The 27,983-nt window shown below is 40.5% G+C and overlaps 1 protein-coding gene across 11 annotated transcripts; it reads left to right on the top strand.

Moving 5' to 3' along the window:
* Positions 1–175: 175 nt before the first annotated feature.
* Positions 176–26,794, top strand: MLH3 (mutL homolog 3). 11 transcript variants are annotated; one of them, XR_011569011.1, is made up of 14 exons: positions 189–996; positions 2,613–5,955; positions 8,670–8,768; positions 9,461–9,546; positions 10,297–10,401; positions 11,796–11,868; positions 15,944–16,015; positions 17,385–17,496; positions 18,468–18,627; positions 22,863–22,886; positions 22,989–23,067; positions 25,224–25,375; positions 26,392–26,530; positions 26,654–26,794. XR_011569011.1 is itself a non-coding variant. In XM_019969250.2 (13 exons), exons 1-13 carry the CDS (start codon positions 766–768, stop codon positions 26,467–26,469), a joined length of 4,614 nt encoding a protein of 1,537 aa, XP_019824809.2. In that variant the 5' UTR covers positions 189–765; the 3' UTR covers positions 26,470–26,794. The 11 variants fall into 11 exon arrangements, 7 of the variants coding, with proteins under 7 accessions (XP_070653986.1, XP_070653987.1, XP_070653984.1 ...); XR_011569012.1 differs by having other exon boundaries at positions 182–996; positions 22,972–23,067; positions 26,392–26,794; XM_019969250.2 differs by having other exon boundaries at positions 26,392–26,794.
* Positions 26,795–27,983: the final 1,189 nt, after the last annotated feature.

The following is a 27,983-nucleotide window of genomic DNA, read 5'->3' as shown; positions in this document are numbered from 1 at the left end:
GCCCTCTGATGCAGAGCTGACTCATTGGAAAAGATTCTGATACTGGGAAGGATTGAGGGCAGGAGGAGAAGGGGACGACAGAGGATGAATGGCATCACCAACTCAATGGACATGAGTTTGGGTAGACTCCGGGAGTTGGTGATGGACAGGGAGGCCTGGCATGCTGCGGTTCATGGGGTCGCAAAGAGTTGGACACGACTGAACTGATCTCAAAATGCCCGTCGAGGTCCACTCTCATTTCATTAGAAAAATACCCCCAAAAAAGTCAGTGAAGAGTCTTGTTGTCCTCATCTGTAAGTTAAGAATAGAGCTATATAGATTCTTCATCTTTTCCAGCTCTGAAATAACTATAGATCTTTAAGATAGAAAGCTCTTGATTAATATTTGAGTGCCTAACATAAGCCAGGCACTGTTCTTGCCATGGGGATACAGCAGCAAATAAAAATAGATATATATCAACATTCTAGTGAGTAGACAGATGATAAGCAATACCTCTTTGCAACCCCATGGACTGCAGCCCCTCAGGCTCCTCTGTCTATGGGATTTTCTAGGCAAGGATACTGGAGTAGGTTGCCATGCCCTCCTCCAGGGGCTCTTCACTACCCAGGGATCAAACCTTCACCTCCTGCATTGGCAAGCGAATTGTTTACTGCTGCAGCACCTAGGAAGCCTCGGTTGAATTAAACGGTAGTACGCACACAGCAGAAATGAGAAAGGGGAAAAGGGGAAAACGAGTAAAAATTGCTAGAAACATCTTTTCACACCATGATAAAACGGGGTAAAGACTGGAAACTTCCGGGTACCAGAGAGAAGAGACCCGGGGACACGCGTTACCAAGCCGACGACAACTGGCGCGCATGCGCATCGAGGTGTCACGGACTGGAGGGCGTCCTCCGCGCGGCGCCTCAGAAGCGCATGCTCGCGGGCTCGCGCGTGCACGAGCCTCACGTGTACGAGCCTCACCAGCCACCGAGCGCGCGCCCGGCGTCCGAGGCGGTTGGTATCAGGGAGTTGGGGAGGTACGATTCCAGGTGACTTGGGGTAAAGCACGCGACCAGAGGACGATTCTAGGAGCTCGTCTACCACTCGAAGGGCCTTGGCGACCGCTGCGGGCCAGCCTTACGGACCGCCGCGCGAGGAGGCCTAGGACGTCTCCCGGCCTACCTTCGGCCGGGCGCCCGAACCTGGGCGGGCCAGGCCGGGGTTTCCGGTTGCCAGCCGGGAGGGCGCGGGGGTGGAGCTTGAGTCTTACGGCCGCGGTGGGTGGGGTGGGGTGCGGACGCGGCCCTGCTCTTCCTGCAAGCTTTCTCAGCTCTGAACCCGGATCAAATCGTCCCACTTGTCACAGGAACCCCGAAAGCCCCGTAATCAGGAAATCGGAAATCGTTGAGTTTTGGGTACCAGTAGGAATAGGTACTAAATCTTGACCTCTCGTTTTTTGCCGGCTGCAAAGTACATTATCTTAGAAACCGTCAGATCTGCAATTGGAGCTCTGATTTTCCCCAAGTTTGATCAACAAGCCCTACTACTCTTGAGACGGTCCAGCCCATGCTGCTCTCGGCTATGAAGGGAGGGGACCTTTCATTGAACTGTCATTTTTAGTTGCAAGAAAAAGTCTAAAGATCCCCTTGCCATCATTGTAACTTCCCTGGTGGCTCAGACGGTAAAGCGTCTGCCTACAGTGTGGGAGACCTGGGTTCCATCCCTGGGTCGGGAAGATCCCCTGGAGAAGGAAATAGCACCCCACTCCAGTACTCTTGCCTGGAAAATCCCATGGACAGAGGAGCCTGGTAGGCTCAGTCCATGGGGTCGCAGAGTCAGGTATGACTGAGCAACTTCACTTCACTTGCCATCATTATTATTGCTGAGGTAGTTTGGAGCCATCTGTAAAGTCCAGAAGAGTATTAATACAAAATAATAAATCATAAGTGGTAATAGGTAAGGGCCTTCTGAAAACTTAGTAATACATGTACAATATTTAAAAATCAAATGATAAAGGCTTAAAAGGCAAAGGAATTTTCCTGCCCTACCCGTTCCCATTCTTAGTCTCTTTCCCCTGAGATAACTACATTCAACCAATAGTAATTATTATAATAATTATCGCTCCTTGATATAATAATTTGATTTCATTTCCTCCTCTTCCTTCACCCTAATTAGTACAATGTCTTAACACTTCATTGTAATGTTTTTCTAAAAGTCATGGTTATTGTGTAATGGATAAATGTTATGAAACTAGCTTGGACATTTTTTTCATGAATGATTTCTAGCTAATGTTTCTTACCGGAAATTAGGCATCTGTTTTTGGTGAAGTGATTGGCAGTTTGAACACATTAGGGGTCAACTTCAAGTGTGATTATGATTTCACTTAGGGCATTTGGGATTTAGGAGCAGTAAAAATTATGAAATTATGAATACTGTTTTGGATGTTAAATCTGCTGTGCCAAATCTGAGCTGTTTGATCTGCCTAGAGATCAGAAGTATAATTTTTGTTTTGTTAATAAGAGATTTCACTTACCTCAAATATTTCTTTATAATGCCTGAGAGAAATGGTTGATGCCATGTAACTCTGAAGCTTTAATTGTGTGTGTGTGTGTTTTGTTTTCCTCCCCTAGGCAATTATTTCCAGTCAGAAAAGGGAACCACTGCCTGGCATTCTTACCAGCTTTCTACCTGCCATGATCAAATGCTTGTCAGCTGAAGTACAAGCTAGATTGCGTTCTGGTTTGGCTGTATGCTCCTTAGGCCAATGTGTTGAGGAGCTTGCCCTGAACAGTATTGATGCTGAAGCAAAATGTGTGGCTGTCAGGGTGAACATGGAAACCTTTCAAGTTCAAGTGATAGACAATGGATTTGGGATGGGGAGTGATGATGTAGACAAGGTGGGAAATCGTTATTTCACCAGTAAATGCAACTCCATACAGGACTTGGAGAACCCAAGGTTTTATGGTTTCCGGGGGGAGGCGTTGGCCAGTATAGCTGATATGGCCAGTGCTGTGGAAATTTCATCCAAGAAAAACAAGTCGATGAAAACATTTGTGAAACTGTTTCAGAATGGGAAAGCCCTGAAAGCTTGTGAAGCTGACTTAACTCGACCAAGTGCCGGGACGACAGTCACTGTATATAATCTGTTTTATCAGTTACCTGTTAGGAGGAAATGCATGGATCCTAGACTGGAGTTTGAGAAGGTTAGGCAGAGGATAGAAGCTCTGTCACTCATGCACCCTACCATTTCTTTCTCTTTGAGAAATGATGTTTCTGGTTCCATGGTTCTTCAACTCCCTAAAACCAAAGACATATGTTCCCGATTTTGTCAAATTTATGGACTGGGTAAGTCCCAAAAGTTAAGAGAAATAAATTTTAAATATAAGGAGTTTGAGCTTACTGGCTTTATCAGCTCCGAAGCACATTATAATAAGAATATGCAGTTTTTGTTTGTGAACAAGAGGTTAGTTTTAAGGACAAAGTTGCATAAACTCATTGACTTTTTATTAAGGAAAGAAAGTATTATATGCAAACCAAAGAGTGGTTCTGCCAGTAGGCAAGTGAATTCAAATCCTCGGCCTCGGTCTAACCCGGAACTCCATGGTATCTATGTAATCAATGTGCAGTGCCAGTTCTGTGAGTATGACGTATGCCTGGAGCCAGCAAAAACCCTGATTGAGTTTCAGAACTGGGATACTCTTTTGATTTGCATTCAGGAAGGAGTAAAAACGTTTTTAAAGAAAGAAAAATTATTTGTGGAATTATCAAGTGAAGACATTAAGGAATTTAGTGAAGATAATGATTTTAGCTTGTTTAGTGCCAGTCTTCAGAAGCAAGTGTCCTCTGATGAGAAGTGTGGGCAGGTCAGTTTCCAAGAAGCATGTAATAATATTTTGGATTCCTACCAGATGTTCAATTTGCAGTCAAAAGCTGTGAAAAGAAAAGCTCCTGTAGAAAACATAAGCACACAAAATTCTAGGGATTCAGAAGCTATCAGAAAAAAGACAAATGATTCATTTTTGTACACTTACAAATCTGATGGGCCAGCCCATTGTAAAATGGCAGAGTCATCTTTGCAAAATGAAGACAGTGCTTGCTCACAGTCAAGGAACTTAGAACAAGAGACAGCTGGAGCATCAGAATTGGGAGAAAATAAGAAACATAAAAAATCTTGCTTGGAACATAACTCTTCAGAAAATCCATGTGGAACCACTTCAGAAATGTTTGGAAGCCCTTTTCAGACATTATATCACTTTGAGGGGAGTGGAGAAGATCTAGAAATACAGAAAGTAAGTACTACTGTTAATAGCATGGCTGCCAACATCCTGGAAAATAACAGAATTCAGAATCAACCAGAGAGATTTAAAGATGCTACTGAAATGGATTGCCAACCTCTGTCTTTTGAGACAGCATTATCAGGAGAACCTAGTGCTCAGAGAGAGGAAGAGAAAAGAAAAAAACCTAGTACTTGTGGAAGAATAAATGTTTTTCGTTATGGACAAGTTAAATTATGTTCCACTGGCTTCATAACTCATGTGGTACAGAATGAGCAAACTAAATTAACTGAAACAGAACATTTATTTAAAAGTTATGCTCAACCTGGTCCTGTGAGTGCCAAAGAAACATTTAGAAATAGAACACACCATTCAGTTGAGACTCCCAACAGCAAAGATTTAACCAGCACTTTAAGTAAAGAATTTGCTGAACTACCCAACAAAAGTCTGTACAGCACAAATCGAAGTTATGAGCTAGAGAACAAACATACAGCAGCCTGTAAAAATTTTGCTATTTTTCAGGAAAGTGGTAAAAAATCACACACAGGTGGCTTATTACCTAACACATCCTCTTTTTCTTGGGGTGGACATGTTTCAGATGGTAGTAAGAAAACAGACAAGTTGATTGGTCCTGCCGAACCCATACCTCATAAGAAGCTAAGCTTAAGCTCACAACTAGGATCTTTAGAGAAGTTTAAGAGGCAATATGGGAAGGTTAAAAATCCTCTGAATACTGAAGTGGAGGAAAATAATACTTTAGAAATCACTACCAATCTCAGTCCTCAGGTTGAAGCTGACATTCCATGGAAAGACAAAAACCACTTAGACAACTCTGACATCTGTGAAATCACTACTATGAAATATAATGATTCCTATGGTAGTTGTCAACCAGTAAATCACATGTTTTCTTCAGAAAAGCTTCCATTCTCCAAGGAAGATGATTGTTTGGAACAACAGATGCTTTGCTTAACAGAAAGCACTGTAACTCTACAGGAGTTACCTCATTTTAACAGTAAATTTTTGGATGTTGAGAAGTCACCTGAATCACTAGCCTCTAAATTATCCAGATTGAAGGGTTCCGAAAGAGAGACTCAAAGGATGGATGTGAATCATTTTAATGAATTGCTACAATTAGATTCCAGTAGGAAAGATGGTGACTTGTCCAGTGGGTTAACCCTAGATTCTTGTAAGTTATTTAAAAATGAGCATAAAAACCCAGAAAGTGACAGTATCCCAATGTCAGACTCTGTCACACAAGGTAATCTCTTCAGTAAAGACAGTGAAACATATTCTAACAACAATACCACTGAGAAGATACCAGAAAATCCTTTGGTACTGCCCTATGACCATGCTACAGTTATCAGTAAGGATTCAGATATTCTTATAGCTTCAAAACAACAGATTGGAAGTCCTGACTCTCTGAGTAGAATGTTAATGAGTCGCGTGGAAGATTCCACAGCTGACCAAAATGGAACTTGTTTTCAGAGTGAGGAATCCATAGCAAGAACTTGTTCTGAAAATGAAGAGTCCAACATATGTTCTTTGGATTGGCAGCAGCATTTTGATGTAACTCTGGGAAGAATGGTTTACATCAACAAACTAACAGGACTTAGCACATTCACTGCTCCTACTGAGGATGTTCAGGCTGCTTGTACTAAAGACCTGACAACTATGGCTGTGGATGTTCTACTGGAGAATGGTAAGTATATGGCATTCACTGGCATGAATGCTTTTGAAGGTGGAAATAATGGCTGAGGAGTAAGATAGTTATTATTCAAAGAGATTGTATCAGCAGATAGAACATTTTGAAGTTTAATTATAGAATGTGTTTTATTATATATGAAAACTCTCTAGGTCCAATAGTATTTAAACATAAAATTACAATGAAAGAATGATATAGAATGGAACTGTAAGTATATTTATCTATGGGTGTATGTGTGTACAAGAGGATGAGACAGTGTTTAATGAAAATGGTGCTATTGATAGTTGAGAAGAGTTGCAGTGTTTCCCTGGGGACTTCCCTGGTAGCTCAGCTGGTAAAGAATCTGCCTGCAGTGCAGGAGACCCCAGTTCAATTCCTGGGTCAGGAAGATCTGCTGGAGAAGGGATAGGCTATCCACTCGGTATTCCTGGGCTTCCCTTGTGGCTCAGCTGGTAAAGAATCTGCCTGCAATGCAGGAGACCTGGGTTTGATCCCTGGGTTGGGAAGATCCCCTGGAGAAGGGAAAGGTTACCCACTCCAGTATTCTGGCCGGAGAATTCCATGGACAATCCATGGGGTCTCAAAGAGTCAGACACACGACTGAGTGACTTTCACTTCACAGTGTTTCCCTTCCCACTTTCCCTCTCTTCCAAACATGCCACTCTAAGGAATTTGTCTTTAAAAGCACCTGCAATGCCAGTGTGGTATTTTTCTGGAAGTTGTTCTCTGCACCTCTCCCAGGTAAAGAACTAGAATGATTCTTGTAGTCATCCTAGATTTCCCAGTAAAATCTATGGCTCAGTACAGTAGTATATTTATAAACTTTAAAAAAAAAAGGACTTGACCATAAATTTTTTGGAATATAGGTTAAGTATGTATTTTTATAATCATACTTTTCAAATGTACTTTATTATAATGTATATGCTAATAATCTTGGTCTGTATAAGCGGCCGTTATTCAGAAAAACAATAATGTGGCTTTTAGATCAGACCACAAGGCCACATCAGAGCCTAGGCTAGGACTCTGAGTTCCCAGGTCTCAGTCAACATTAAAAGTGACATTATTTTGGCAGCGTGTTGAGAGCCAGATGTTGGGAGATGGTAAAACTGATTTCCATCTGGCAGTAATCTTGGTTTTGCATCAGAAGGATAAACATTAAATGTTCATCTGTATTAAGCCTTGAATGTTGCAAAAGAATGTAAATTGTATGAAGGTAGTTCCAAATTAACTTATCATTTCTCCCTAGGATAAATATCTCTAGCAGGAGGCTCTGATTCATTTAAGGTTAAATAAGACTTTTATTTTTCAGTGGTTTCCAGTTTTTTTCCCTTGTGAAAAAAAGTAATCATTGTAGTAACTTTCAAAGTATTAAATAGAAAAAAATCTTTTTCTTCAGTACTGCTCCTGAGACTATCACGTGGCTCTTAAAGACACGTGTTTTTCAGCGTATGTAGTTTTGTGTCCTGATTTATACTGAATGCTAATCAAAGGTAAATCTAAGGCACTGGCACGTCATCTTTCTGAAATACAATTGCTTCTGATATGGTGACAAAAAATAACTGGATATTATTGAACTGAGATGGTTGTTTCTAAAACAAAAGGAGGAAATCTTGGCTGGCTATACTGAACATGAACATCTGTTCCTGTTAAATAAATCTACATGTCTAAAATGCTTCAGCCTACTTAATTTCTGGATTAGCATGTCTTGTAGTGAACCTTTGAGAGTCATGTTAAGTCAGAGATTCATAATGAAAAACTAAGTATTTGGGATCTAGGAGCTAGTTCCAAGAAAAATGGCTTCTAAGCACCCTTCATTCAGAGGTGGGGTGAGGGTTGGCTGCCATTCTGCAAATGGCTGGTGTGTAGCAGAACATTTAGGACATGGTTGAGCCTCATGTAAAAGGTTACATGAAATGAACTGTTAAGAGGTAGATTTAACTGCACAGAAGAAAGGCTCTACAAAGGTAATTTTAAGGAGTGGTTGTCAAGTCTCCAGCCCTGGTAGTTATTTTTCTTTAAAATGTCTTCAACTCTGTCCTTTCTATTGACAGGGACACAACTTTATTTCACCTCACACTTTTATCATTCTTAGTTAATCTCTCTCCATTTTTTGTCCAACAGATTTATCTTTTTGAAATAATAGTTTCATCATGTTTTACTCCTGTTTGAAACTGTCAAATTCGACATTGTCTCTAAAACTCAAATTTGATCATCCTCAGAGAGGAGGGCAGAATTTGGGCAACATCTTACTGGACATTGGAATTTAAACTGAAAATTTTTCATTCATTCGTCTCTTTATTTATTCACTCATTTGTGATCCACACCATGCTTGGGGCTGCTGCGTTGCATATTGACTGGCTTTGCTTTCAATGGTCCAGACTATTAGGGAGGACAACCATCCAAACGTACTAATAGTATGAGGTAAATGCTATGATAGACACATACGTCTTGCGAAAAAGAGTGTGTCCATTGGGGGATCTTTTCTAGGTCTTCATTCTGTCTGGTATAGATGGGTAGTAGGACTAAGCGCTAGGGGAGATTCCTAAATTAGCAGAATAATTTCATTTAAAAAACTTCTGACTCAATCTAGTGTTTACTAGTCTGCCTTATGTCTTAATTCAGTTGGTACAGAAAGAGATTTTAGGAAACCATTATTTTAATAGTGTATATTTTGAGTTCAAATGTCTAGTTTTTTTCTTTTTTATATTTAGGATCTCAGTACAGGTGTCATCCCTTTAGAAGCGACCTTGTTCTTCCTTTCCTTCCTAGAGCTCGGGAAGAGAGGACTGTGATGAGACAGAATAACAGAGGTAGGGGCATTAACAGAGATCGCCGGAACACCCAGTACATACTGTGCCACCAGCTCAGAGAAAACAAAGCAGGGCTGTGTTGCTGAGCTTGATCAGTGCCAGCTGTGCCTTCCTGGAACCAGGAACTCCCTGTGGTCCTGTTTCACAGCAGAACTAAGTTAATTCAGTGCATGCATTTAGATCAGAAATTACTTTTCCAGACGAGGTCAATGCTGGTTGATTAGGCACAGTCTGTGGTGTCTTGTGATTGAGAAAAATGTTTCTTATTTTCAAATATTGGCATTGACTCCATATTGCAGTAGTTTTATATAAGCAAAATTCTTATCTTCAAAAAAAAACTGCATTTATCATTTTTGTTTTCGTTGTTTCTAAAAATAGATAAGGTATATTTTTACCTAAAAAAGTGGGGCTACTAATTTGAACCAGTTTCTTGTGGACTTATATTCTGAAATATCTCTTGAAAATAGTTTATAGAAAAAGCTATAATGCCAGAAGAATAGTCATCAACCCTAGTTTAAGAAATAACAGATAAAAACAATTTAGAGATACAGCCATCACTTCACATGTGCAGAATATGGGAACACGGTGTCTGATCTTTGGTCTTGAGGCCGCACTGCACCAAGCGTGACACACCATGCGCCCTCTTCCCTGAGGCTCTTGATGCCAACTTTCCTTGTCCCCTTTTGCTCTAGCTACTGGGGACGATGCCTTTGGTCCTGAATCACTTCAATCTTTGTTCTCAGAATGGGACAATCCAGTATTTGCCCGTTATCCAGAGGTAGGTCTGCAGCACTTATTCTTTGCATGTTATTTTAAAATTTGAATTTCATTTAAATTGGGGGTGGGCATGAATGACTATATTGATTTGTAATTATGAAGGGAAAGTGAGCATGTTTCCAAATAATGTATTTGGAAATTAATATTTAACATAGAGAGGAAGAATCAGAATTCGTAGCAGTTTGGAAGCTTGGTCACTTTGGATGATACTTTAGACCCGTGTCATCAGTGTGTGAATAGTCAATGTGTTTACCACTCTCAGAAACCCTGACTTGCAGCTTTGGCCAAGTACTTAGGGTGATGGTAATAAAAACTGTTATCATTAGATAAAGCGGTGAGTCTTCTGCTTTGTACCCGAATCTTCATCATTGAACCTGAGTATGCATCCTCTCCTCAGTGGGTGATCATACAGTGCGCTTTGTGTGTTGTAATGAGGGTGCAGAGCGGATGAGCATTTGTTACTGATTGATCAGTTAAGATGTCTTTAAGGACATGCTTATGAAGCACAGGCAAATTGTTATTCTGAAAGAACTGGGCTTTTGTCAGTAATTTTGTGTATAAACAAAAATTATTATTCAAGAGTAAAAATTCATAGAGCCCTTTGAATTTTTATAAGTTCCCTGAATTCAACCCACCTCTAATAGGTTCTGTGAAAATGAATGTTATTAAAGCACTTTGAAATCTTTGGTAAAACAGTTCTGCAGACATAAAAGATTACAACGTAAATGACATTTGTTCTGGGTCTTTCTAGGTTGCTGTTGACGTAAGCAGCGGCCAAGCTGAGAGCCTAGCAGTTAAAATTCACAACATCTTGTATCCTTATCGTTTCACCAAAGAAATGATTCACTCAATGCAGGTAAAGGTTGCCTTTGAAATCTCATTAATATATATATATTATATATATAGCCTAAGCTAGGCTAACTCATGTGAAATTGGATTTACTTAATGATATAGACCACCCTGATCAAGGCACATGTGTTCTTTTTAATCGTACTAAAACTTTTATCATCAGAAGAAAAAGCAAAGGACTAATTATAATTGCTATTGTTCAGTTGCTAAGTCATGTTCAACTCTTTGCAACCCCATGGACTACAGCATGCCAGGCTACCCTGTCCTTTACTGTGTCATAGAGTTTGCCCAGACTCATGTCCCTTGAGTCGGTGATGCCATCAATTACCAAAAAAAAAAACATCCTTAGTGGGGTGAGCAAGTTTGGAGTGATGAATTATGGATTCAGGCACACAGTTTCAAGGATTATATATTGACTTTCTATACTGACAATTTATAAGTCAACTAAGTAATGTAGTTGACATAAATTTGGGCTTTCCTGGTGGCTCAGATGGTAAACAATCTGCTTGCAATGCAGGAGACCTGGGTTTCATCCCTGGGTTTGGAGAATTCCCTGGAGAAGGGAATGGAAACCCACTCCAGTATTCATGCCTGGAGAATTCCATGGACAGAGGAGCCTGGTGGGCTATAATCCATAGGTTGCAGAGTTGGACACAACTGAGCAACTAACACTTACTTACTTAAGTAATGTAGAGACATTGTCCTTAAATGTGCAATGATGCCCGTTTTTAAATGGCCCTCTATTGTATGAGGCTACAAATGACATGGCTTAGGAGATCCCAGATTGAGAAGTTAACACAAGGGACCCTTTTTCTAGTTTGCCCTCTCTCTACACCACTCAGGCTGTCCTCATCTTCTTATTTTCGGTATGGAAACAAATTAGAAGCTGAGACTGATCTAGGTAGAGGGCAGCCACCAAGGTCTCCAGCCACCAGTGGCTGTTAACTTACTGCCTTAATGTACCAGCTCCTACAAAAATGGTTTCCACTTTTTGTATACATTTTTTTGCATACATTTTCCAAATTTTTTTCAGCCCTATTTGTTGGCAGTCTCTGGTCATATTAATAATTCTCTGGTCATATTACTTGTTATTAAGAGTCCTTCTGTTGGGAACATTTCAAGTCTACTCTGAAGTTTTATTAACATAACCCTATGAGTTGCTTCAGTCTGTTCCCTTGTAGTCTTTCCTTTTGTCTTCTACTTGCTCTACATGTCTATTCTTTATCCTTCCTAATGATGACCTCGAACTCCTGCAGGTTCATCCGCACCTCTCCTCAGTCTTAGATATGAATGTTATAACGCAAACAACTTTAAATTAAGTGCAATTTTGTCTCTCTCTATGCAGATAAGCCATTGTTAACTTATAATTAGTATTGTTCCACTTACTTGAATGTATGGCAGGTTCTCCAGCAAGTGGATAACAAGTTTATTGCCTGTTTAATGAGCACTAAGACTGAAGAGAATGGTGAGGCAGGTAAGAATGGGCTTAGTCTTAGTGACCAGCTGGTCTTCTGACAGTCTCCTTTTAAGGTTATTTTTTATACATGATACAGTTTCAATGATTTGGCCAGATTAGGGAAAACCAATCTAAATTATGAAAATATATTATGAAACAATAGTTTTAAGTACATGTAGTTTTATGTACATACACATAGACATGTGTGTGTGTGTGTGTGTGTATGATACATGTTAAATTATTAAGAATGGTTACCTTGGGAGTGAGAATAGAAATGGGCAAAGGGGAAATTTCATCTTTTACTCTTTAAAATATTTTATATTCTCTAAATTTTTAATAATGTTTTAATACGATTGCTTTATAATAATAGAAAGTTAATATGATGAACTCTGTTAGGTTTATGAAGAGTTAACATATAACCTCTTGGTGACCTGCTTTAATAAAACAATAATAATTTGTAAATAATAACATTAACTCATTCAACAGATATTGATTGAGTACCTACTGCATGTGAGGGACTCTGCTAGAGACACAATGGTGGGACACAATATACATGCAAGTTACACAAACATTAATGTTTTAACTCTAGTGTTATGGAGGAGAGAAACAAGATGCTGTGAGAACCTGTACTAGGAGATTTGATTTAGTGAGGAGGTCAGAGAGGGTTCTGTTGGTAAAGAGAGATCTGAAGTATAAGTTAACTAGGTAAAGAAGGGAGGGAAAAGTGTTCTGGGCAGAGGGAATAACATGCAATTCGTGCTTCCTGCTCCTTCAGTGAGAGGAAGCAGGGCAAGCCCTTCCTTGTGTGAGAGCAGGGAGATGGGCTAGACATGTAGGTCACAGCCAGATCTTAAAGACCATTGACAGGCATTGTCTTCATCCCAGTACCAATAGGAAACAATTGAAGGCTTTTTGTTTTATTTTTTATTGTTTGTTTTCACAGTGGCACGTGTCACATCACATTCGCTTTTTTTTTTTCCCCAGCTGTGCTGGGTTTTCATTGCCATGAACAGACTTTTCTTGTTGGGACTTGCAGGCTTAGTTGCCCCATGGCATGTGGGATCTTATTCCCCGACCAGGGATCGAATCCCTGTCCCCTGCATTGGTAGGTGGATTCTTAACCACTGGGCCACCAGGGAAGACCCCACATTTGCATTTTGAAAATACTGCTCTGGCTATATAGTGTGGAGCGTGGAGCAGGTGTGGAGGTGGAGACCTAGTAGCTGCAGAGAGAGTGTTAGGAGGATGTTGCAGTATCTAAGGAATGATGGGGAGGTGGCCTGGAAAGAAAGATATTTAGGAGATAAGTCAGTAGGACTCGGTGATGGGTTGGACATAGGGAAGGGATATCAAAGAAGACTCCTGGTTTTCTGACCTCTAGCTGGATGATGCTACAGGACCAGGTTGAAGAAGAAGCAGGCAAGGAGGGTGAAAATCATGAGTTTGGTCTGAAATACCTTTGAAATGTTCAAGAATGTATCAGGAATGTGGTTGGATATTACACCTCTAGCAGAGACTCCGAAATCTGTGACATGGAAGAGAGACTAGGGAGGGTGAAAGCTTTTTTTTTTTTTTTTTTAAACTGGGAGAGCTTTGAGCTATTTACAAGGAATGCTAGATCCTCTCAGGTTCTGGAAAAGGCCTGAGTGCCTGAGAGTCCTGAGCACCCCTGCAGGAGTTGGCATCTGATAGGTAGGCCTGCAGGAGAGAGCTTCTAAAGTTTGAAAGTGGTTCATTCTCTTTGCTTTTCAAAATGTTCTCTTTTATCTTGTTACAGTATAAATTTATTTGATAAATATCATCATAGACCACAGGTAAAGTAACCAAAAATTATCATTATTGTCATAAATGTAGCATTAGTAAATGTCAAAATCTAGTAGTCTTACTGTTTCTAAATATTTGATTACCTGAAATTCTTTGTTGTTTAATACCAAAATCTCTACCGTGGCACCTGAAATGGGTATAGCCACCAAATCTCCAGATATTTAAATGTCTCTTGCAGTTCCAAGAGAATTGATTACTATGTTGATTGGCTACCACCAAGGAGTATGTATTAGATTAAAAAAAATTTTTTTAATCAAAATGAGTTTTTATTGCTCATCAATACCAAAAGCAATGTATTCCTATAATTGTCTTAATTTTATTTTAATATTTGCACTAATTTTTGTAATGGACATAGAATTGTTTTAAATTATAGTTAAATTAATGCCATATAATGGCATTTTTATTGCATGTTTTCACCTATAATTATGATACTCTAAAGAATAAGGGTTCATTTATTTATTCTGTAAATATTTACTGAGTGCCTATGATGTGCTTGGTGCTGTTGTACATGCTGGGAATATAACAGACAAAAATCCTTGTCCTTATGAAGCTTCTATTCTGTTATTTTGAAATATCAAAAATATAGCTCTGACACAAGTAAATTACTTTTCATATATTCTGCTTCATTCAAGGAATGGAAAATGTCATGAACATTTTGTAGACTATAAGTCTTCCCTCCAGAGTGAGGTGCAGGATTGATTTCTTAGAGTTCTTGACTTTTGGTAATTTACACTGGTTGTAGTTTTGAGTTTGAGGTTACTCCCTCATAATTTATTATTTATTCCATTGTTTTGCCCAATACAGCATAGCATGTTCAGTATTCATTACAACCAGCTGCAACTCCTCCTATCCTCAAAGGAGCTTAAAATTCAGCATTTGGGGGCCTGTTATGTGGTGGAAAATGCTGTCAGAAAAATTACATAATCTTTTTTTTTAAGTCTGAAGCTCTTATGCCATGAATTTGATGGTGTCATAGAAACAGTTTTTTTATCTTAGTAGAAACAGGAAAAACAGACATTATCTCGTTTGATCAAATTCAAGAGGAGAACTCTTATTTCAGTATAATCAGTAACAATAAATGTCAGCCCTTTGGCCAAAAGTAATAAAATTACAAGGTAAAATGATGTACTAATCTCATCGAGATCAGTCCTCCTGTCAGTGAGAAAAGGATTTCCCTGTAGGTTTGGCTTTGGGGTCAGGACAATCTGTTTCCTCTGATGTACTTGAGAGTTTAAAGCCTAGCTACTCAAAATCAAGGTCAGTAAATGACATCACATGGGAGTTTGTTAGACTTGCACAATCTCGTGTCCCATTCCTAACCTACTGAATCAGAATCTGCCTCTTAGTAAGATCCCCAGGTGATTTGTCTACTCTTCAAAGTTTGTGAAGCCTGAGTCTAAAGCAAGGCACACTGTGGCCTGGGGCCAGATCCAGACAGTTATTTCTGTAACATCCAGAGCGATAAGAATGTTGTTTGTTTTTTTTAATTGACATGTGGTTAATTTACGGTGTTACATTAGTTTCAGGTGTACTACATTTTTAACTAGTTGAAAAAAAGCAAAGGAAGAGTTATATTTTTTAACACATTAAAATTATATGAAAGTCTATGGCCAATTCATGTTGATGTATGGCAGAGGCCATCACAGTATTGTAAAGTAATTATCCTCCAATTAAAATAAATAAATTTTAAAAAATTATATGAGGTAATATTTCAGTGTCTATAACATTTATTGCATCACAGCTACAACATTCACAGATCGTCTATGGCCACTTTGGTTCAGAATGAATATTTGAATAGTTGTGTCAGAAACCACGTGTCCCAAAAGCCTAAAATATTTACTGTCTAGCCTTTCACAGAAAAGAAATCGCTGACCTCTGATCTAAAGTACAGTAGAATTACACTCTTCATGGGTTCTGGAGTAGCTTGCAAATCAAGGTCAGCTGATTAAAAAATATGTAGTTTAATGATCCTTCACTGTATCAAATTTGAATTAAAAAAGCAAAGTCAGTATTTAAACATTAAATTCACACATATTTTAGAAATGAAATACTAATGAACCAAAGAGTTTCTCATCAGAGATACATTTTAGTTTTTCCCATAATACTTTTTGGGAAAGAAAAGCAGCAGTTGTTGCTACATAGTTTGTATGCTTCTCTTATGCTCATGTTGTTAAATAGTTTGGATTAACCTTTCCTCCCTCGACACAACATGATTATCTTAATCTTGACCTGAGAATTTGAAACCCAGTGGTGCTTGCTGGTCTTCTAGGTGGAAACCTGCTAGTCTTGGTGGACCAGCACGCTGCCCACGAGCGCATCCGATTGGAGCAGCTGATCATTGGTAAGGATCTGCTGAGGCCTAGGAAAGATTCAAGACTCCCCAGCAGAATTAATGTACCTGAAAGGGTTTGCCTAATGGTGACTGTGGTGAAAAAGATGAATTGTACATTTAAAAAAAAATGAAAAAAAAAAAAAACCTAAAAAAATGAAGCTGAAGCCTATTGGAGTAACTTTTACAATTAAGAGAATGTAGTAGTTCACTTTACTAATTGAAACCTGTGGATCTTACTTACATGGTCAAAGGCATATTTGCCATATACTTACCATCAGCCCTAAAGATTAGGCTACTTTATTACAACATTCAGTACAAAGATATGCCCCTCCGCATGCCCATGTGATTGTGGTTTATCTTCACAGTTCATTAGGCAGAGACCACCAGCAGCTCAGAAGGCCCAATATATTTTGTTTCTATTTTAAAATTTAATTTGTTTTTGAATAGGTAGTATAATTGAACAGGTTCCAGTCTGAAAGATACAAAAAGGGAATAAAATAAGGTTTCTTTTCTACCCTTGTCCTTCATTGCACCTAGTTTCTCTCCCCAAAGGCAACCTGCATCACTAATTTGCTACGTATTCTTCCAAAGTCAATATGTGCTTTTTAATTTTTGCTACCCATTTTCATCATGCGGCTGTGTGTCCCCAAGATGATGTAAAATACCCAGGAAATCGTTACTCCTGGGGTCAAGTAATAACCAAATGGGTGAAGACTTGGGAGGTATTTCATGGACTGGAATGGCAATGATGTCGCTTTTCACTTTTCCTTAGAAAATGAAGACCTAAGAGTTGGGAAAGATAGAGTAAAAGCAGTGTTAGAAAAACTCACTTGCTGTAGGCCCTGGACCATTTGAGAATAGTAGTAATTCTCATCAGAGACTGGGCAATCCTTCTGAAGGAAAGGAGGTGCCTTCTTGAGCCTTGGGTTGTGTGTGCTGTGCTGTGCTTAGTCGCTCAGTTGTGTCCAACTCTTTTCAACCCTATGTACTGTAGCTTGCCAGGCTCCTTTAACCATGAGATTCTCCAGGCAAGAATACTAGAGTGGGTTGCCATGCCCTCCTCCAGGGGATCTTCCCCAATATTAGTCAACCTCTGTTATTGAAACCACATTTGTTGACTGCCTACCGAATCACTGCATTGTTCATTTGAATGTGAGATTTAAGTCTTATATTTTTTATTTAAGAAAATACTGCTAAAATGAGTAGACAAACTAGATATTTACTAGTTTGACTTTAATAATGGAAATTCAGAGCGTAAAACTGAACATTGAACATGCTGCTAAGTACTATAATAACCCCATGACTGAATCTTCATTTTTATCTGAATCTGGAAGACTTCAACTTCTTGCTCTTAACCTGTTCATCTTTCTCCCAATAGATTCCTATGAAAAGCAACAGCCACAAGGCTTTGGTCGAAAAAAATTACTGTCTTCCATTGTAAGTCCTCCACTAGAGATAACAGTGACAGAAGAACAAAGGAGACTCTTACGGTTAGTACCATCATGAGGATGTGATGTAGCTAAGGTGCATCCTCACACTAATTCTGTGAGGTATAAACATAACTATCGTTCCTTTTCTCAGATGAGGTTGGTCATAGCAAATATTAAGTGATGGAGCAGGCACTCACAGGCAGGTTGTCTGACTCCAAATGCTATTCTTTCTGCTATATCACAGCTGTTGAGTAAAGGATATAGTTTCCCTGGTAATTCTTTCCAGAAGTTGGCTTAGAGTACTCTTACCATTCCTTGGAACAGTCAGTATTTATGTTGTGCTGTTTCTGAAAGCAAAGTTACTGCAATAATTGCTTCCATTCTGCTTTGCCTTGGTGCATTCTAGATTCTTAGTTTTCATCACCATAATCATACTGGGAAGAAAGTAAAACCCCAGGCCCCAAGGAAGGGGCAAATCATATAATGAGTCATAAGGTAGGGCATTTTCCTACTTTGGGGCGGCATAGATTATTGGAAATGAAAAAGAGAGAATTGTCTCTAAATTTATTTAATATGGGGAATATGAGACTGCCAATAAAGCTTTTTCTCTGGGGCATAATTTATATTAGAGGCAGATCCATTTATTTACATCCCGTTAATCAGAACTTCTCAGTTCCTGGGGCTGTTAATTACCTCCCTGCTTTAGTGCTGATTCAAAACATTCTCAGCCCTTTTATTTGTGCCAGACTTCTTTAAGTGCCAGCAAGGAGTAGTTAGCAATCCCTCAGCGGAGAATAAAAATTCAGGAATAAGACACAGAAGCAAATTGATTCAGTGGAAGAGAGGGGAAAAAATAAAGGTTACTATAATTCAAAAAGGAAATTTGATAATAAAATCCTAAACAAACACAAGTGTGAGGAAAACAGTGCAAGTTTTAAAGCTCATGGCAGCTTTTGAGAAACTATCAAGTATTTGGAACCAATGCTGAAATGTGAATGAAGTAGCTGTTTTACATTTGAGGTTCTCTTTAGGTGTTACCACAAAAATCTGGAAGATCTGGGCCTTGAAATTGTATTTCCAGACACCAGTGATTCACTGGTCCTCATAGGAAAAGTACCACTCTGTTTTGTAGAAAGAGAAGCAAGTGAACTTCGAAGAGGAAGATCTACTGTGACCAAGGGCATTGTGGAGGTGAGACACAGCTGCAGATGCTGAGAAAACGGATGCTTGCTAATAACCTCCTCCTTTGTTTAGAAATTCTCTATATTCATCTTTTATTCAACAAGCATTTATGAAATACCTGCTGTCTGCCAGGTTCCAGAGATTCAAAGATGAATTAGCTCAAGGTGAGGAAGGATATTTAAATTATACTGCAGTGAAATTTGGCCAGCAGAGGTATGTTCAAAAGTGTTATGGCAATACAGAATATTTACTGTGCCCAGGAGAGTGGAGGTCAAGGAAACTATCAAAAGAAAAGCCTTTTTTTATTTGTTTTAGGAAAAGTCTTGTAGAACAGTGGGAGCCTGCCAAGTATAGAAGAGTGGAGGTCATTCTAGACAGATATCAGAGACTTGAAGCAGATCCTGTGCTTAGGGAGCTACCAATACACATGGCTTGTATTAAGATATACACAGGATAGTGGTGGGCCAAGATGAGCCTAGATAGGTGGTCAAGGCCAACTCATCAAGGGATTCAGCATATTCAGCTAAATAGTTTGCATTGTATCCTGTAGGCAGCCAGTGAAGAAGAGTAAAGTATACTTTAGCATTGCACTTTAAATACGTGTTTTTTTTTAAAACAAACATGATTTATTTTGTATTTGTTGTCTTTTCTTTCCTGTTTTCTATTAAAGTTTCCTTTATTTCTCTTGTTTTCCCCTCTCCTGGTTTAGAAGGGGAATTTTAACTTGCATACGTAACTAACAGTAATTTGTTCTTCTGTTCTCTTCGTAAACTGTACATAAAATCACCACCTTTTATCTTCCAGCCCTCTTCTCCCACCTGTCCTTTTTTCATGGTGTCCTTTTTTTTTAATTCATTGTGATTTCTTAATTGCTTCTTTAGCTCTTTCAGTTTGGAACACAGGCAAATCCATATCAACTCAAGTCTATCATTTTTTCCAGACACCTGAATTACTGTAGTAAGAACATCTGAAAACAAAAGGTAGAAGACAGATTTAGTGGGTGAACTGTGGGATAGACGGATATAGGAAAGATTTGAGATGGAGAGCACCTGAGGGGCTAGGGCCAGTAGGACAGGATGAAGCTTTGACTTAAGCCAGTAGCGATGGGAGCGGAGAAGAGAGACGTATATGAAACGTAATCTGGAAGGCAGCATCGAGAGGACCTGGTAATCCAGAGAATGCAAAAGAGAAAGAGGAGAAAAGATAAGTCATGATTCTGAGGGTTCTCGCTTGGTCGACTGGAGGGATGGTGCTTTTGACAAAAAAAGGGAATGGAGGAGGAGAGTACCCTTGGCTGAGGAGTTAGACCACGAGCCTTCAGATGAAGGTGCGCCGTGGATAGACAGGCCAGATCCAGCACTTGGGAAAGAATTCGGGCTGTAGTATCTGTTTGGGAGTTAACACTGTAGAGTTATATGGCCCTTGAACAGCATGGGTTTGAACTGTGCAGGTCCACAGATACACAGATTCTTTTAGAAAAATATACCCTACCCTACTGCAGGATCTGCGGTCAGTTGGTTGAGTTCCCAGATGTGGAGGTGCATCTGTGGAGGGCTGACTGTAAAGTTATACAAGGATTTTCTCCCATGAAGAGAGCTGGTGCTCCTAACTCCTGCATTGTTCAACTCCTGTGATGGTCAACTGTTTATATTTTGATAATATCAGAAGCTGGAAAAGCATCTAAAGGACGTGAGATTGTTCCAGGAGAATATGAAGAAGAAAAAGAGAGCAAAGTGCAGGGCCTGTGGAACACCAGCATTCAGGGTGTATATGTTTTGGCAACAGTCCGGAACGCTAGCGCTAAAAAGAAGAGACGGTAAAGGATGGCTGAAAATACTTGGTGAGAGGAGGAGGAAAACCAGGGGAAAGTAATACTGCCACCACCAAGGGAAGTTTTCAGCAAGAAGGGAATGGTCAACAGTGGCCAGAGAGTAAAGCCTGAGAAGTTGGACTTGGCTTCGGGGGACACTGCCTGCCTTGAGGAACCCATTCTTAAGGGTGGGCAGGAGTGAGGGGAAGGGGGAGCTATGGAGGCCGCTCTCCCAAGGACTCTGGCAATGTACAGAAGAGATGGGGCAACAGCAAAAGGGATGGGGTGTCAGGAAGTATGGGGCAGGACACCCGTGGAGGAAAGATTTTTGTTTCTTGTCGGACAGGAGAGACTTGAGCAGGTGTGTCGGCTAAGCGTGAGAAGACATTTGAGAGGAAGAGGCAGCTGACGGGCCAGCTGTGGGATCACCTTGACTTGAGCCTTCCCAGAATCGCCCTTTGATCAGACCACCTCTGCCTGGCTTTCAGCAGGGGCCCCTTTCTCCCTCCATGGCTTATTTTCGCCAAGGCTTCTCTTCCAAACTGTCTTAAATCCAACAGATAGGATCTGCTCAAATCTTTTATTGTAATTCAATCCTTAAGTATTTAACGAGAAAATTATAATAAAAACTTTCCCTAAAGTGACTTCAAAGACGACTGGTAAGAAGTTTACCTCAGACTGAAACAGGGCTTATGGTTTCAGCAAATCTTGATTATGTTAAGTCAGGCTGATCAGGAGAGATTTTGTCGATTCTGAAAGAAGCAGGAAAAGTTCTGGCATCTTGAAGAAGAGGTAGTTACTTGGATCCTAGCAGTTGAAGGATCAAACTAAGACATCTTTCTATAAAGTTCGACCCTCCAGCTTAATGAATGTGCCTTTTAAATATTATTCAAGTTATCTAGCATTAATTGAACTACTGAAATATGAAATGAATAGAGGGTAAGATCCATTTCCTCTTCCCCAGGCTTACTAATGTTTTACAACTCCCAGATAGATAAGCAAAAGAGAGAATAGCAAAGTTAGGATTTGATCTGTAACCACACTAAATTTTGTTAGTGGGTCAGGTATAATGAGATCTGTTTAGGTTTGTTTGGGAAAATGCATGGCTTTTAAAAAATATATAATATCTACCCTCCTAGTTTTTGGTAACTGCTCATTTATATGGAGAAGGCAATGGCACCCCACTCCAGTACTTTTGCAGGAGCCTGGTAGGCTGCAGTCCATGGGGTCGCTAGAGTCGGACACGGCTGAGTGACTTCACTTTCACGTTTCACTTTCATGCATTGGAGGAGGAAATGGCAACCCACTCCAGTGTTCTTACCTGGAGAATCCCAGGGACCGGGCAGCCTGGTGGGCTGCCGTCTGTGGGGTCACACAGAGTCGGACATGACTAAAGCGACGCAGCAGCAGCAGCAGCAGCAGCTCATTTATAAGTATGGTGTCCTAGTGTCTAATAAATGAGAGAGGCAAGAGAATTTTCTGAGTCTGGTTTAAAAAGAATCTATCATGTTATAATCTTGGGAAGCTAATTTTTTGTTTTTGTTTTTTTTTTTTGCTGTACTACTTGGCTTGTGGGGTCCTAGTTCCCCAACCAGGGATTGAACCCAAGCCCCAGGAGTGAAAGCACTGAATCCTAACCACTGGACCACCAGGGGATTCCCAGGAAGCTAATTTATACATTTCTAGGAGTAAAGAAATCCTGTGTTTTCTTATAAAGAAATTATTAAATGTGCCATATCACAAAACAGTTTTTAACCTCCAGAGGTTAAACAAATTAGTAACATGAAATAGTGTCTGCTTTAAATTTCTTTAGTCCTTTCATAAATATTAACATCTGCAGGGATATTCTTACTGCAAAGGCTACCCTAGGGACAGAGATATGCAAAGGAGAAGAAATTTCCCAGCAAAATGCCTCAAAGAGTAAGCTTTTTGACCTGTAGGGACTTATTGCACACAAAAAAATGCCTGTGGGAACTAACTACTTATGTTTCTGATATCAAAGCAAGTGTTATACTGAGTGCACAGGTGTGTTGATGGCTGTTGTGTATTCTGTTTATATGCCATGTTAAACGTGTTCTAGCCAAGATAATAAATACAAACAGACAAGCTCGCAGCGAGAAACCTCCCTGATATCTAGTCAAGTCATTAGGCTGCCAGTTACATAACTTCATGAATTTATGAGCTATCTCTGGAGAAAGCTTCAGTAGCTAAATATATTCTCTACTCAGTAAGAGTTCTTTCAGTTGTCTTTGGTATTTCATATTCAAAGTGCCTTACCACAGATACATTATTTGTATCTAAGTGCTATATTGCTGGAGCTTTTTTCTTTAAGAGGCATATTTTTAAAGAAGGAAATTGGGATATTTTGTAAATTATCAAAGGGCAGTTATAACATAGCAACAGATTCATGTCTGTTGTCCTTTTCTCTTTGTAGGAGTTTATTCGAGAACAAGTGGAGGTAAGCTTTACTCTTATTTTGGGGTTCCACACAGAGGCACCGCACACAGAAGGCTCCATTGTTACACTGGCTTTTCTATTAATAGATGTGTTTATGCATTAGCTACTCCAGACCACAGGAGGCATCCAAGGGACTTTGCCACTGACTGTCCAGAAGGTGTTGGCATCCCAAGCCTGCCATGGTAAGACTCTCAACACACCAGCTATTGAGTGCCTTTGCATGCTAAGCCCTGGCAGGGTTCAACAGTTATGAAAGTAGAAGGCATGATTATCATCTGCCTCTTGAAAGGTACAACTTAGATCAAGAAACAATACATTAAAAATGAACCCTAGAAAATTATTTTTACAAAGCAAAATTTGTTGTTGTTGTTGATTAGTCACTAAATCATGTCCAACTCTTTGTGACCCTGTGGACTATAGCCTGCCAGGCTCCTCTGTCCATGGGATTTCCCAGGCAAGAATACCAGAGTGGGTTTCCATTTCCTTCTCTAGGGGATCTTCCTGACTGAGGGGTTAAACCCATGTCTCCTGCATTGACAGGTAGATTCTTTACTACTGAGCCACCAGGGAAGCCCACAAAGCAAAATACCAACATATATAGTGGGCCATAATGCAGACTGACTTATGTGAGTAGAGGAGTAACTCCTAGAGGAGATGCACTTTGAGTCAAGTTTTGAGTGAGATGAAGGACATGGATTCAGAGGAAGGGAAGGTTTAGTACAGAGGAGGAAACAGCCTGTGCAGAGATCCAAAGGCAGAAGCAAATCGGTTATATGAGGAGCAGCAAAGAATACCAGGAAGTTAGGCTAGTGAGGAAGCGTAGAATCCTAGAAGGTCACAACAAAACCTTTAGACCTTATACAGAAGGCAGGAATCACTGAGGGGTCTTGAGTAGGGTAATATGATAAAATAGAGAAAACGGTGTTGCAGGAACTTACTTTAGGGACATGAATCCCCTGCAACTCTCATTTGACCTCAGGGGTCTCCACTCCAGACACTGTCTCCCTCCATTTGATCTCCCCCCGGTACCCCATCAACCTTCCCCTCTCTTCACTTCCTGTCTTTTCTGGCCTTACAACCTCAGTCCCTCATTAGTTTGTCTCCTGCAAACACCATAGATCCCCTCCCGGCTTTATCCTATCTTTACTCCTCGTATCTACTCCATCCCCAATTTGATCATCTCTACCTGCAAAGTGTATCTTCAGCGTGTCTAATGCGATCTGTTTCCACTGCCGCCTCCCCTCCCAGGACTCAACGATTCTTCCCCTGTTGAGTCCTCTGACTTAGTCTTCCCATATCTATCCTGGTTTCCCTTCAAGCCATTCTTCTTCCCACAACACCCAGAGGAGTCTTCTTGAAACATGACTCCGAGCGTGTCATTCTTCTTAAAAAGACAGGACAGTGGCTCCCATTGCTCTGACGATGACCGTCTTCCTCTCTACTGTGGCCTGCAGGGGTCTTCAGCTGCTTCTCACGTTACTCTCCACTTTGCCCTTCACATTGCAGCTGGCTTCTTTGTCTTGGTCTTGTGTGCTAAATTCTGCACTGGCCTTTTTCCTCTGTCTGAAATGCCCTTCTGCTCATTCTTCAATTAGCCGTGTTTTTCTTAACCCAAGGTCTCAGATTAAATATCATTTTGCCACAAAATCCTTCCCTGGCCTTCCTAAACCGGGTTTGGTCTTCCTGTTATATATTCTTTGATTTTCTATATTTTATAGTACTTAATAATTTTAATTATTGTTTAACTGTTTGTTTAATGTTTGTCTCACCTGTTAGAGAGTAAGCTTCGTGGGGGTGGTGATCATCCATCTCATTCACTGCCTGGCATAGCTCCAGCACAGAGTAGATACTTAATATTTGTTGACTGAGTAAATTACTGTAGGCGAAAAGGCAGTTTCTGACAGTATGAGAGTTTAGAGTAAGAAGATTATGACAGAAACAAAAAATCAGCAAATAAAGTGAACATTATAGGGAAACATATCTTGGTGATAGACTGGCTTTGGATGGAAGATGACCTTGATTTCACAAACTTAAGAAGTAGGCAAAAGTACTGCTCTTGCCTCTCTGAGAAAACTCTGAAGGCAAAGTCCTAACAAGTTAAGGAATGCCTGTTGCAGGGATTAGAAAGACAATTGACTCCATTAGGAAAGCTGAGAGACAAGTCAGTCCTGAAGCCTTAGTTTCATCCATGGACATAAAGGCCAATTTCAAGCAGTATTAAAGTCACATGAAAGAAGCCTAGGAACCATGTGTCTCTCCCCAGATATTTAGCTCTAACCCAGGGCCAGCATGGGTTTCCCACCGCACACACCATACTGTGTGTCTGTCTTTTGTTTAGGGGCCATTAAGTTTAACGATGGCCTGAGCTTCGAGGAGAGCTGCCGCCTTATTGAAGCGCTGTCCTGGTGCCAGCTGCCGTTCCAGTGTGCTCATGGCAGGCCCTCTATGCTGCCATTAGCTAACATCGACCACTTGGAGCAGGAAAAACAGGTACAGAAATGACTTAACAGGAGACTAGCTCCTGTGATCCAAATGTAATCTGTCTTAATCCTTTCCCCGATACAAGAGTTTTGAAAAATACTGGAAGTTTTTTTGGAAATCTCACCATTTCATCTTCTAGCTCAAATTCAAAACGGAGTTTAGGCAGAACTATCTGATTATACATATGATGCCTTCGCATTTTTTAAGCTTAACACACGTACAGACCGAAGCATCCGTTGCCTACCAGCTCTAGGTTTTCTGAGATAGAGAAGTTCTCTCTGGGACCACAGAAGGTTGGCCAAAACACAGCAAATTCATTGCTGGCAAATGTAGCCTGAAGAGCCAGTTGCTTAATAGTATCGGGTTGGCCAAAAAGTTCGTTTGGGTTTTTCCATAACATCGTACAGAAAACCCCAAATGAACTTTTTGACCAATCCAATACTTGTTGGAAATGGTAGCCATCTCCAGGGATCTCTAGAGTAATGATCTGAGGATCAGGCAAGGAACCAAGCTTAGGAGATTTTCACATTATGCTTTGGCCCTGATTACTCAGCAGTCCAGGAACAATGATGTGGATAATTCAATAAAAGTGGCAAGTGGTTTAAATTAAAGAACATTTCTATCCTTATAATCTTAAATGAAACAGAACACGAGAGCATAATAGGAATGTCCGCTTTCCAAAATCTTTTATTTTGCTTACCTTTCCTGCTGAGGGCTGTAAAGTCTTTTCTTGCATGGAGTTTTCAGGTACTAATGCTTTCTGACTCATCTAGTCCATTTTACTCCATTGAGAACTTTTTGTTTCATATGACAATGGAAAAATGAAAGAAGTTTTGTCCCCATTCCTGAAGAGATGTGCCTCTAGACTTAGTTTTCAGTCCCACTTATCCTAAGGAAATCTAAAATTTTTTCTGAATCTAGAAACTAGAAATCCAAACTAATGTGAATAGCCATAATTAGGAAATACTTGTAAGTTCCTTGGCTTTTCATACTGGTAATTGGAGTTATTCTCTTTCTGCCCACAGACTAAACCCAATCTTGCTAAACTTCGCAGAATGGCTCAAGCCTGGCATCTCTTTGGAAAGGAGAAGGATGTGATGTAGGGCAAGGCCTGCAGGCATCCATGCCTCCTTGTGAGCTGCCAAGAGAGCAGAATTACTGTCTGTAAGGAACCCAAGGGATGCTGACTGTAGGCCTTTGAGCAGAGAGTGTGAGCAATAGGCACCAGGTGGGTCTTGACTGAATGGCCCTGGGGCCCTGATCAGCATCTCCATCTTCCCTGAGCAGGTGATCCCTCCAGTTGAGGAGCCAGATGGATTTCAAGCCTAAAGACGGGTCATTCATTAGCATCCATGGACACAGGAGGTTGCCCTCTAATGTCTACATTTTGTAATTTATAAAGGGGATAAAATTTAATGATTAATTGTATGATTGTCTGGTTGGTTTGTTTGCAGAATTTGGGGGTAGTTGGATGAGGGTTTTGGTTTTGTTTTGCCACTTTTTTGAGCCTCATAATTTGCACTCATGTGATCACCTGGTGCTGAACTCCCTTCCCTTCCGGCCTCCTCCACTGCCCCCTGCTGCTGCTTCACATTCTGCCTTAAAGAGTTTCTCCAAGCTTGTTAAAAATGTGCCTGGCAGTCTTCCACCAGGCCTGTAGTTAGATTTTAAGGATAAAAGCAATTGATAAAGAGAAGCAAGGACAAGGATGGAATAGAGAAACTGTAAAGCCCTGCTCCTGGTTTCTTGTTTGTTTTATTGCCTCCTTAAGACCTTTTCAGGCAGGCACAAGCCCACCGTGGCTGGAGCTGCACTTCAGGTGGACACGGGCCCTCAGCTCTGCAGCCTCCATCTGCCTGCGAGGGAGCTGTCAGTTCCCTATGTCACATGCTTGTTGATCACATGAAAATTCTAGAAACAGGTCCCCTGACATCTAAAAATGTTGGAACTGTATTGCTGAGGGCTGTAGCCTGTGGTGATGTAATAAAATTACAGATTCAAGTGGATGAAAAGGGGAAGATCATGAACGCCAGGTTTAAGATTTGGATGTAGTTCTGCAGTTGCCTCCGTCTGGTTAGCCACCCAGTAGGTAAAAGGGAAAACGGTAGAGGAAGCCTTAACCATCAAATACATGGACGTAGCCAAGGAACTCTGCTTTCCTGCTGTGGCTGCACTGTTCCCTGTGGACTGAAGGTGCAGTCCAGGCTGCCCTGGCTGAGGATACAGGCAAACAAGAACCCAAGAAGGCAGGGGCAGAAAAGAAAGGAGCCCTTAGCGAAGAAGCCTCGGCCAGGTTGCATCAGCAGTTTGCTCCCCCTCCCCGACAGTAAAAGAGCTACGAGATTCACAAAACATTTGCTTTTCATAGTGTGGCTCAAATGCCAGCAAAATGCACGGTTTAGTTATTCTGAATCCTATGATTTCTTTCAGCCCACGTTTATCACCTTGACCCAGTTCATGAATATTCTGAATTGTCTGTACAGTCTCAAAACTGAAATCAGTAATAAAGTTTCAGACTTCTCTGGTGGTCCAGTGGTTAAGAATCTGCCTGCCAAGGCAGGGGACATGGGTTCAATCCTTGGTCTGGGAAGATTCCATGTGAAAGGGGCAACCGAGT

This window comes from Bos indicus, chromosome 10 (assembly GCF_029378745.1).
Source record: "Bos indicus isolate NIAB-ARS_2022 breed Sahiwal x Tharparkar chromosome 10, NIAB-ARS_B.indTharparkar_mat_pri_1.0, whole genome shotgun sequence".
Taxonomy (NCBI): Eukaryota; Metazoa; Chordata; class Mammalia; order Artiodactyla; family Bovidae; genus Bos; species Bos indicus.
This window is presented reverse-complemented; position numbering and strand designations above follow the sequence as displayed.

What these genes read in the sequence shown, in the direction of transcription:
- MLH3 (XM_019969250.2), top strand. Translation starts at nt 766, where the DNA reads ATGATAAAACGGGGTAAAGACTGGAAACTTCCGGGTACCAGAGAGAAG. An exon ending in GATGAGACAGAATAACAGAG is followed by an intron (nt 8,769 to 9,460) that starts GTAGGGGCATTA and finishes CTTTTGCTCTAG; the next exon opens with CTACTGGGGACGATGCCTTT. An exon ending in TGAAGAGAATGGTGAGGCAG is followed by an intron (nt 11,869 to 15,943) that starts GTAAGAATGGGC and finishes CTGGTCTTCTAG; the next exon opens with GTGGAAACCTGCTAGTCTTG.